Genomic DNA, 12,485 nt, shown 5'->3' on the forward strand with positions numbered 1-12,485 from the left:
ATTATTTAATATTTTATTTATTTTTTATAATAAAATAGGAAAAAACTCTAATCACAAGGCCTCTTGCCACTTGGATGGAACATGAGCGTTTTACGAGACAAATCAATTTGAGAAATAAAGTTTTATTTGTCAAATAATTTTAATTAAAATAAAATTAAAATCGGAACGAAACTCTCACTCCCTCGCTACTCTCTCTCTCTCTCTCTCTCTGTCTCTCTCTCTCTCTCTCACACACACACACACACACACACACACACAAAATTAGCACTAAAAGCCTGACCTAAAAGCGAGAATCCCTTTATCGTGCAGCCGACTCTCCCTCCTCCCACTCTCTCTCCACGAAGCTCCTCTCTACGCCCTTTTTGCAGTGACGGACGCTCTCAAGCTATCGTAAGCGTGGCGGGGTACTCTCTGTTCATTGTCGTTTGCATTGTAATGTTTTTCTCTGTTTCTTGTTTTTTGTTCTCTCTTTTGCTTACTTCGTTGGTGTTGGGAGTTTTGTACTTCCTGTTATCTTGCTTTTTCTTGAAGTCTTGAACTCTCTTCTTAAATATTTCTACAGAATTTGTCCTGTGTTCTATTTAATGGGTTTCTTGTATGATTGTTAATATTTTTTATTGCGTATTGTCGGTCGCTTCAATCAGAATTGCTGTGTTCTATGTTTGATTCCATATTAATCATGAAAAGAAGTTCAAATTTGTTATGATTGTTCTCTGATTCTCTATATAATACAACTAAATTCACGCTGGCTCCCAAATTAACGGCGTGGGTCAGATCGGTGACAAGAAGATGGGGTGTGCAAAACTGAACCTAAAGCTGATACCCAAGGAGAAATCTCGGAACGTGACCTTTCAAAAGAGGAGAAAAGGGCTGATGAAGAAATTAAGCGAGTTCACAACCCTATGCGGCGTCGAAGGCTGCATGATAATATACGGCGGTAGAGCACCCAAACACAAAAAGATGCAGCACGAGGAGAACCCGCCGCAGCCGGTGGAGCCGGAGATATGGCCGGAGAACGCCGACGATGTCCGGAAAGTGATCATGGACTTCAAAGCCCATACAAAGGAAGAGCGGGGCCGCCGGACCTCCAACCTCACCGACTTCTACAAGGAACGAAAGAAGAAGGTTGACGAACAGCTGGCCAAAGTGCGCCGGAAAATCGCCCTGGCTGAACTGAGTCAACTCGGCTTTTTCTTGGGGAACAAGCTTGAAGACGTGAGGAGAAGAGTTGAGTTCTTGAAGGCAATCGGTGCCACGTCGAGTAGGAACACGAACCTTCAGCAGCAGGAATCAGCGTCGTCGCTAGAACCTGCTATTCTTACTGCTGCTGCTACCACTACTCATAACGACGATCACCAGAGAATCGTTCCTCTTCCGACGGTTGACCCGGTCCTAATGGCCCAGTATTGCAACTCCGATCAATTACTACTGCCTCTTCAACACCATCAGATGCTTCTGCACCATCATCATCCGACGTTTGATCATATGAGTAGCATTGTAAATCCTTCGGCGATGGGGCGGATGATGATGAACGATGTCGGTTACTACGGTAACGTTGATCAGTTGACGGCGGATTGCGGCGACGGGCAGTATTACAATTATTACGATCCGACAGCAGCCGGGATGCTCATAGGAGAGAACATGGTACTTAACATCGGCAGTAGTAGTAGTTCAACGCTGTCGTCAGCGGTCCCGTCGATGCACTACTATGGAGCGGGCAGCGTGCAGCCGATGCTGCCTTACGCAGCGCAGTCTCCGGCAATGACGTCGTTGGGGTTGGGGGTGTCGCCTTGGCAGCACTCACAGACAGTGCCGCATGCAGCTGCTTCTCATCATCAGTTGGGGGTGGGGGTGTCCTCGCACTCGCAGCCACCACCCTATGCTCCTTCTCATCATCAGTTGGGGGCGCTGGGGGTCTCCTCGCAGACGAGCTTTTCTTCAACTCATCAATGGGGGGTTCCAATGGAATAGTTAATTTTTTTGTGGGATTTTTTTAAAATTTTTATAATTAGTTTTAGCTTTTTATTTTTTTGGAACTTGGTGCTTCATCTATATCAACAAGTCAATGTTGTATCATTTTAAATTTAATTTTAATCGGCATCCCTCTTGTTTTTAATTTATTTAAATTTTAAAAGTATGTTAGACCAAAAGATATGTTACAGCAAAAGAGATGAAGTTCAAACTTGGATGACTTTAGTTATTATATTTTTGATTTATTTAACTAACCCTTAATTTCATTAAGATATACTTTGAACTAGAATCAAGTGCTACACAATATTAGCACGTAGTTATTTTATTTCATTTTGTCATTTTTGATTCAATGTAGGATCACTAAATTAAAACTATAAAAACGAGACAATTCCTCAATTATTTTATATTCTTATTTTTTTTGGTCCTTTTAAGCTTCTAATCCAATATTTTCAACAAAAATTCAATAATATATTTTTAACAGACCATTTTATAAAAAGATCTTAAATTAAAAGTTGTCAAATGTTATATTTTTTATGATTAAATTGATAGTTGAAAAATCTAGGAAAAAAAAGTGTCTCAAAAATTGCCTACAAATGATCACTTTGTGTTGATGAATTTTACATATTAGTAAGAAGTTTCACAACTATCACTAGTGTCAAAATTACTTATTTTCAAGAGATATGGGACTCAAAATTATCTAAAGAAGCTAAATTGACATTTTTTTTAACCACTTAAAAAGTACATATTATTTTCAACATTTTTTGTTGGTATTGTTTATATAAAAAATTTATTTTCAACATTCCCTTATGTTGAAAAAGTTGTTGTTTGCAAATAATTGTTGGTCTCATTTCTTATAGTTTCTCCAACAAATATTTTCTAATTATTTGCAGCTTTCTGATTCGCAAATAATTCTTCCTGCAACCATTTGTCAATCAAAAATATTTATACATTCATATTGCATAATTTTAAAATAAAGGGAAATAATCAAGGCAAATATCTTATGAATAAACATTGTCTATAGTAAAATATAAAGTATATTGTCAAAGTAATGCTTGCGAGATCACTCAAGTAGTGTTTGGATGCATGGATTTAGAATTCACTTAGGATTCCAAATACTTAGATTTTTATTAAAATTCCATAAATTATAACTTAGATTTGTATTAAAATTCCATAAAAATTATAAATCTACGGTTTGGTTAAATTGTTAAATAGAAATGGATCTTCAAAGCGAATACATAGTTATTACTTGAGAACTTTAGTATGAGTTCCAACATGTGAAACTTAAAGGTTCTTACCATTAAAAAAATGTTGGAAACTATAAGTAGCAGAAATTCACAAAACAAAATTAATTTAATAAAATTTAAGAAAATATTATGAAGTACTGAAAATTCATTTACATCGCCTCTCTATTTTTGTATTAGCAACTTACTAAAAAAAAAGTGCTAAAAAATAAGTAGTGAACAATGAGATTGTTCTCTATTTGTTCAAACGTTGTACTTACAAGATAAGGATAGAGTTGAGGATGGGAATCTACCAAATCTAGTGGTCAAACTCTACAAACAGTCTATTCTATATAAATGTAAAGACAAACCTGATAGGAAAATCCACTGAGGTGCGTTTGATGACTCCTTGTTTACATCAAAATTCACGAACCAGTTAAAAAGCCAAAATTGGCACCCTACCACCCATCTTCCTTCTTGTGCCCATGCATGAATGTAATCCTTTTCGTTTACCAAATGCAACAGAACATGATAGTTGTCCATAAAACTTATCATTGCGACTTCAAAGAGACTCTAGGATTGGATAATATTCCTCCGAAAGAGATCGATAGATGGCATTGCAGAAAGAAATTTAAATACCAATGCAAACTTCAAATTCTCAGCAGCCTTTTCCATCTCCACATTCAAGAAAATAAAACCTAATTCCTCATTAATTAGTTCTGGTTTCCTCAACTGAATTTTGAATTTTGAAGATGGAATTGGCCTCTTCAAGGCTTCCGTAAACGATTTTCCCCCAGCGAAACCTTCCCCCTTTTCGACCTTATTATCCCCCAAATCACTCCCTGTAACCCGCAAACTAGCGTCGGCACCTCCCCTCAACCCTTCGGCAACAGGTACCATAAACAGCGCGGTCATGTCTATCAGCTACTTGTTTTCCATATTGAATACCAAAAAGCAAAATAAAAATAATCAATAAAAAACCAAACATGCAGTAGACCTACGTCTTATGTCTATGTCGCCGATGCAGGTTCGCCGTCACCACTTCGCCGTTGTCACCATCTCAAATTCTCGTAGCCCAACTCACAACTAACGCCGGAGATGAAGCCGCTGCTGCTCTCCGACAAGAACTGCTGCCACTGCAACACCTGAGATCTACGGTGGAGATGGTGGCACACTGAGGCAGACAAGTTTTTCGAAGCAGCGGAGATGGTGGCACTCTCCTTTCCCTTGGAACTACGCGAGAGTCAATCCCAACTCCACTACTGGTCTCCAACAGCACCGACGAAGGGCGCCTCGCCGAAGTCCAGAGGCAGAGCTGCAGAAAAAGAGTCAGAGAAGGACCCCCAAATGCCGTCTGGGATGACAGAACACCAGGGCGCTCCAATGCGTGCAAGAGAAGCCGAAGAAAATGGAGAAAACATCGCAGCGACTAGGCTTTCATAAAAACTCCGTCATCGTCTTCCCTCGTCATGACGGCGGCTAGGGTTCACAGAAGATGCTCCAACGCCATATGTTAGAATTGACCTTTAATGGGTTGAACACTTCATTTAGCATCACAATAACCATTGGATGACTAATTATGAAAATAAAAAAGGGGACTTTTCGAGAAATTTGAGGGACGATAAGTAAGAGAGGTGCAGGAACTCATCCAATCCCCTCAAAGGTGCAAGCTATCTTACCAAATAAAGGAAATCGATCCTTTCAAGATAGGGGCATAAATAAGGAGAATCATAGTGTAGAAATTATAGGAGAGAGGTGACTAGAAGAGGTAAGAAAAGAAAGAAATAAAAGAGAAAATATTAGGTGCTTCAGGTTTACTAATTCAGTGGTATATTAAGTCAATAAAAAAGTGAGCACCTATATAAAAATTAGCTTACCATTAGAAAGTTTAATACCAAACAAGGGATCTTCCTCATGTGATGGACGATTAGTTCAGTTTATACACCCTGTACAACTAATAATTTCTTATTGATAAGCAATAGTCATTACAAAAAAACTGATTTTTAGTACGAAAGTATTAGTGACGCTTTACTTTTCATGTAACTTAAAATTGATCAACTGGTTTATTAACTCGCCTATTTTGTTTTAGAGTCACCACTTTGTTTTTATTTTACCAAAAAAAAAAAAGTAAAAATAAAGAAAACATTATTTTTAAAGAGATTTGATTTTGGAGTGCATATGTAAATAGGAATGATAATTATTAGTTACTTAAATAGATAATTAATTAACTAAGCACTCTACAAGCACCCCCGTGTCAAAAATTATTTTCTAAAAAAAAATTGAAAAAATGAACAAAAATAAAAGAAGAAACAAGAAGCAGTCAACCAACGATGCATAGGGGTTTCATTGACCGTTCATACTCATGGGAAAACTCGATTGAGCGGCATCTCTTGGAAGGTGCATTTCTGTGATGCTGAGTTGTAGACACCCTATTTTTGCCCTAGCCAAATAAAACAAGGGGTCCCCTCTTATTTTCTTATTATTATTATTATTATTATTATTATTATTATTATTATTATTATTATTTTATTTTTATTATTTTCCTATATTATTGGTACTTTACTATTATTTAGCTTGTATTTTTATTATCATTATTATTATTATTTTTCATTTTTATTATTATTACTAGTGCTTTTCCTATCTTTATTTTCTTTTTACTTTACTATAATTATTTTTATTTATTTTATTGTTTGTGATATATTATTATTATTATTATTATTATTATTATTATTATTAATATTATTGTTATTTGTTTATTATTATTTATTATTATTATTATTATTATTATTATTATTATTATTATTTATTTTCCTACATTATTATAAGTAATTTATTATTATCACTATTATTTATTTATTATTATCATTATTATTATTTTATCTTTATTATTTTTATTTTTACTATAATTATTTATTACTATTTACTATTTAGTAGTATTATTATTATTATTACCTTATTGATATTTATATTATTATGATTATTATTTCCATTTTCATTATTACCATAAGAATAAAAAAAAAAGAGAAAAAGAAAAATAAAATCCAAAAAGGAAATGTTTTTAGGGTTTTCAAAAAAAAATTTTATAAGAGGAGGCTGCGCACAGCACACCCGGGGGGAGGCCGAAAACACAAAAGAAAAAAAACCAAGAAACAACCCCGGCGTGTCTGCTCTCTCTCTCCCCTATCCTCTTCTTCGTCTCCCCAGCCTCCCTTCCATCTTTCCTTCATCCTCACCATACCAGTCCCCATACACAACCATAGCCCCGCCCACAGCTCCCTTGGATCTGCACACACCAGCCGAGCCTAGCCTCATCTCCGGCCACCACTTTTGGCAACACTTGACGGCACAGCAATCCAGCCTCCCTTTGCAACCGCCGACCACAGCCCCAAGCAACAGCCCCCCATTTTTTGCCTCCTCTGCACCAGCCAGCCGAGTTGTTCTGCATTCGGCCACGCCTCCAGCAACGGCAACACCAGATCCAGCCGAGAGGACCCTCCGAGTACCAGCCACCCAGTACCGCCGCCATCGCAGCCTCCACCCTTGGCGTCTCTTGGACTCTCTTCTCAATCCCGGCAACACCAGCGGACCACCCATCTCTGGTCATCAACTCCGGCAAAAGCAACAGACCATCCTCGGCTCCACGACTCACCATCCATCTCAGTCACCACTGTCGTCATCACCATTGAAGTCCCAGATCCCGCAGCTGCTCCGGCCAGCCACGAACCAGTCTCCACCCGCTGCTCCCCCACGGCCACAGCCACCAGTCTCCACCCGCTGCAAGTCCGGCGACCTCCAGATACACCTCTGTAAGTCCCTTTGCAAATACACGGAACCCATGAACAGTGTTCTCACACACACAATACACACATATATTTATATATTTATTAGTGTTAATATAAATATACGTATATATTGGTTTTGTTTGGGGTTTTAATACTTAAAGTTTAATTTTTTATATTTGCATCTATGTGTATATAATGCTTGTGGGCACTCACTCACACCCACACACTCAGCACACACATACTAGTTATTTCCTTTTTATTTCACTATTGTGGAGTTTTATTTTATTTTATTTTATTTATTTTTTTTCAATACTTGTTTTATATATATCTATGATTATGTTTTTTGTTGTAGTTGAGATAGTAATTAGTTTCTTACTATTGTTGCAGGTCAGAACTTTGTTATCTTAATTGTATATACTGAATATCTTTATTGTAGAATTGTTGTTATAGTTGGTATTTTAATACTGAATCTTCATGCTTAGGGTTTTGATTGTTATTGTTGTATCATTATAAAATTTTTAATATTGTCATATTTGTTTTTTCTCCAAGTTCATCTTTTTGGTGCTGGTATTAATTGATTTATGTTTATAGTTTAGGATTTTCATATTGCTTGTATGTTATTATTAGTCATATTATTAGTACGCTGATTGTATACCCTTATTCGTAATATTACCATATTGTTGAGATATTATTATTAATATTTTTATTATATTGATTATATTAGTATCATTATCACATGGATCTTATTAATATTTCTGTTGCTTACTTGTTATTATTGGTATTATTATTATAGGTATTGTGTTAGCATTAAAATTATGCTATTTGTACATAATTACTAGTAATATTAGTACATTATTTTTGGATATATTAAAATATGGGTATTACATGGATGGTATTAATACTAGTATTATATTATTTACACATTATTATCAGTAATAGTATTACATGGTTTATGTATTAATTACTAGAAACATAGGTATATTATTTGTATGTCATTATTAATATTTTTTTGAATATCATTGTAATTGTCACCATTATTATTATTACCATATTATTAGTATCATTATTCTAGTACTTGTATTAATTTGTCATTATTTTAGTATTATGATATTTTTGGTATTAAGTATTTTCGTATCTATATCCCTATGATTTTAATGCGGGGGTATGAGCCTTCGGGTTTCACGTACCCTAAGCTCTGAGGGAATATATATATATGTATATATTTATTTATTTATTTATTTTTTTACATGTATTTATAAATTCATAAAAAGGAGTAATTTAAAGAATTATTAGATTAACTTAGGGATAATTTCAAATTAATTAGGTACCGTTCGTAAGAACGGGCGCGTAGGGGGTGCTTGTACCTTTCCCTCGCGTAACCGAACTCCCGAGCCTAACTCTGGTAATGTAGACCTATTCTACCCCTAACAGGGTAGTAATCACGTGTTCTAACCACACTAAAGGTTAGTGGCGACTCCGACATTCCATGATTTTTCCTTGAAAATATAAAAATGATTTGTATTTCGCCGCCCGGGGCACACGGGCTCCCGGGACATCGCGACAGCTTGGCGACTCCGCTGGGGACTTAGAGAGTCGAGCCATTAATTAATTAGAAATTATCCCAAGTTCTAATTTAATAAATCTTTTAATTACTCCGTATTTTGTAAATATTGTAATTTGTAAATAACTTTACTTAATTGTAAATATTTTACTTCCTTAAGTTGTAAATAACCTTAATTAATTAAAAATATTTTGTTTCCTAATTTTTTTTAAATATTAATTGTAGATATTTTGTTTCCAAATATTCTGAATAAGCAATTAATGGTAGATATTAATTATAGATATTGTGTATACTAATCGTAAATATTTTGTTTCCTTATTCTTTTGTTTCCAAATTTTTTGTGAATAAACATATTAATTGCATATATTGTGTTTCCTTATCTTTTGAATATATATATATATATATATATATATATATATATATATATATTAATGGTAGATATCTTGTTTCCATATTGTTTATAGCATGTGAATAAATGTAGGGATAACGAGATTAGGTTAAATTTAAATTCACACACTTTCACGCTCTATACCCGAGCTTTCCTTACTAGGATTAGATAGGAGTGTAATAGCGTCAGTCCCTTCGTGGCAGAGCTTGATGGGACCCGCGAACCACTCCACTCAGTACGGGTTTTATCCGGACCCCAATGGGGGAGGAAAGAATTCCAAACTGGGGACCTTTTGTCAATAGGGTTAGAGCCTACCCACACATACTTGTATATAGTTTTCCTTAACTAGGATAGTGCTATGACGAACCCTGTATATACATACCTACCCTGGGTTGGGACATCCTTATCCCCATACCGTCTATGGTATATATGTTGTGAGATACCTTGTATTATACCATGCATTCTGCATCCATTTTAGACTTACATACTACTTAGCCAGTATTTTGAAAAAGCCCAATAATGAGACCATGACTCATCCTTTCAACAATGAAGCACTTGGCCCAAGCATTTTAAAATATGGGTCGACCCAACCCTTTTCAAATAAATCGGGCCGCCCAATTCTTTAAAAACAAACCTAGGCCCGGTATTTTCCTAAGTAAAAACTTGGCCCAGACATGATTTCCAAAGAGGGTCAAACCCAGATTTCCAAAATGGGCTTCAGCCCTATCACCTAAAAATTCGGGCCAACATTTTTTCAAGTAATCCAAGCCCAATTCCTTTTCAACTAGGGCCTTAGCCCATCATGAAATAGGTCGAAGCCCATATTTTAAAATACTTGAGGTCCAAGTGCACACTAAAGTCCACAAGTCCACATTGAATAAATCCAATAGGTTGACTCACCTGGGTCAACCCCAACCTCAGAATCTGACCCTTCATAGAATCTGAGATACATGGACCCTCAGCTAGGAAAAGAATGGTTAAGGGAGAAATTGAATTGAAATCGTGGCCGATCAATGGTCATGTTAATCTTGACCCGTTTCATTAGTGGGATTTTTCTAGAATTCTAGCTAAGAAGTAATTTAGGGTACATCATATTCATGCATTTCATTTCATACATAGTCATGCACGATAGGCTGCATGCATGTTTATATCTTTGTTTGTATATATAAGTGCACTAGTTGCGTCCATGCATAAACACCCATTGCATACCCTAATCATGCACCAAAACACTTTCACTCATGCAGTACATAATTGTGCATTCATGGTTCTAAAAAAGGAAATTTTTTGGTTTTCAGTTCCTACTCAAAGAGGTGGTTTGAGTAATATAACGCAATAATTGAGACCACCACGCATCAGTACAATACCAGGTGAAGAGCGAGAGAAATGAGTGAACAATTGGAAAATAGAGTCCTGGGCCTAGAACAAGGACAAGAAGAGATAAATGACAAGATAAGTAAGGTTCTAGAGTTACTGATGAACAAGGAAAAGGCAGTGCATGTTGATCCCGAAGTAGATGTGGACCCCGCTTATCCCCCAGGGTTCACCCCAGATCATGGACAAACATCAATTCCGCCACCTGGCGTCATGGGGGGTCCACCGCCAAATATGCCTCCTTTCATCCCTGCTATGCTAGCACAGGGGCTCCCAGTGGTAGGAACTCCTCCGTTAGTACCGTCTGATATGGGAATAAGCAAATCTGAGGCTGAGCGTCGCTGCGACGTATTAGAAGAGCGCTTAAAAGCAATGGAAGGTTCTAATACTTTCGATTCAGTTAATCCAAATGACCTTTGCCTGGTGCCGAAAGTCACCCTGCTGCCAAAGTTTAAAATGCCCGACTTTGAAAAGTTTGACGGGACCCGGTGCCCTCGAACACATTTAGTGATGTACTGCCAAGCAATGGCCGCTTACTCGGATGATGAAAAACTAATGATGCATTGCTTTCAAAGCAGTTTGATCGGGTCCGCTATCCGTTGGTACATTCAACGAGATAAGGCTCGGGTCCACACTTGGAAGGACTTGGCTAGTGCCTTTATCGCTCACTACCTCCATGTGACGGAAATGGCACCTGATCGAATGATTCTACAAGAAATGGAGAAGAAATCCTCCGAAACATTCAGAGAATATGCTTACGGGTGGAGAGATATATCAATCCAAGTGGACCCCCCGGTGAGTGACTGAGAGGCCATCTCCTTGTTCGTAAGCACATTAAAAGACCCCTACCGTACGCACCTTCGGGGAGCAACTCCCCATGATTTTATGGATATTGTGGCTGCGGGAGGAAGATTTGAAGGCGATATCAAGGCAGGCCTAGTCAAGGATAGTGGCTCGGAAACTGGTTTAGGCAAAAGGTGGACTAATAGGAAGAAGGAGGAAGAGGCTCAAATGATACAGGGACAGTTTAACTGGAAGAATCAGTACAATAGAGGTGGAAACCAATGGCCCAAGAGAAACTTTGGTTTTGAGCCCATGGTAAATCAAACGGCGCATACAGGTGCAAGGCCCCATATTGTTCACTCTGGTTCACTGAATCAGCAAGCACAAGATAGGAATGTGACTAGAAACTTCCGAAGGGTGGACCCCATTCCCATGACATATGCCGAATTATTTCCTCAGCTGCGGGAAAGGGGGATGGTATCTGCAATCCCTGGGACACCCGTTGCGAACCCTCCTCCACAGTGGTATGATCCTGGGGTTCGTTGTGAGTACCATGCTAACTCTCCCGGCCATACTATTGACAGATGTTGGGCCTTCAAGCATAAGGTGCAGTCATTAAGAGATGCTGGATGGTTAGCATTCGATGACAAGCAACCGGGAGTCCAGGGGAATCCTTTGCCCAAACACGAGGAAGGAAGTGGTTAACATATCCAGGAGGTTCCCAAATCAATGGTTTCAGTCATTATCCACCGAGGCTAAAATGATGGAGTACCGAACTTTTGACTATCTAATCCTTTTCAGTTAATGTTCTTTTGTTTTCCATTGTTATTTGCTTTTTGTTATCCGTGGACGCTTGTGTCTCGGAATAGTTTCTATATTCAATAAAATGAGTCATGCATTTTGTTATCTCACTTGCATCATGAGTCCAATTGCCAAATTCTGTTTGCTTATGTTTCATGCCGAAATAGGGAAAGTAATATTGTCAGTGTTCATGAGTTAGAAAGAGATGTTAAAGGATGAAACAATCATTGAATTCAAATGTTACGAAGAAGCATCTTACCTTCCAAGGAATTCAACGAAGCGGCTGCACTGTTCTAATAATTTCCTATCAATTAATCACTCATGTTTTGATCAAATGATGGATGGCCCTCTTTGGCCTACCAGTTATCCCTAAAAAGAACCCAAACAATGATTTACCATTTGTCAACCAAATTGAGCCTCAATGTTAAACCAGCTTTTTCTTAAAAGTCAGATCACCAAAAATCCAACCTGGGTTTGGGTCCTTTAGTGTTTGGCAAATCATTTGAGACAATAGTCATTACCAAAAGGATGGTAGGCCATTGTTCTGCTATCCAAAAGAAAGTTAAAGAAGAAATCCCTTGCAAACCCTTTTTGAGCCTGAAAGATTC

At 37.4% G+C, this 12,485-nt stretch overlaps 1 protein-coding gene across 1 annotated transcript; it reads left to right on the top strand.

Annotated features, from left to right (window-relative positions):
• The first annotated feature begins 310 nt into the window (after positions 1 to 310).
• On the top strand, positions 311 to 1,971 carry LOC131160851 (agamous-like MADS-box protein MADS1). The gene is made up of 2 exons (XM_058116731.1): positions 311 to 404; positions 775 to 1,971. The coding sequence occupies exon 2, from the start codon at positions 790 to 792 to the stop codon at positions 1,969 to 1,971; it is 1,182 nt and encodes a 393-aa protein (XP_057972714.1). The 5' UTR covers positions 311 to 404; positions 775 to 789.
• Positions 1,972 to 12,485: the final 10,514 nt, after the last annotated feature.

The sequence above is a fragment of the Malania oleifera genome, chromosome 7 (assembly GCF_029873635.1).
Source record: "Malania oleifera isolate guangnan ecotype guangnan chromosome 7, ASM2987363v1, whole genome shotgun sequence".
Taxonomy (NCBI): Eukaryota; Viridiplantae; Streptophyta; class Magnoliopsida; order Santalales; family Ximeniaceae; genus Malania; species Malania oleifera.

Bases quoted from the DNA above. Each gene is read 5' to 3' on its own strand.
- LOC131160851 (XM_058116731.1), top strand. From the start codon at position 790: ATGGGGTGTGCAAAACTGAACCTAAAGCTGATACCCAAGGAGAAATCT.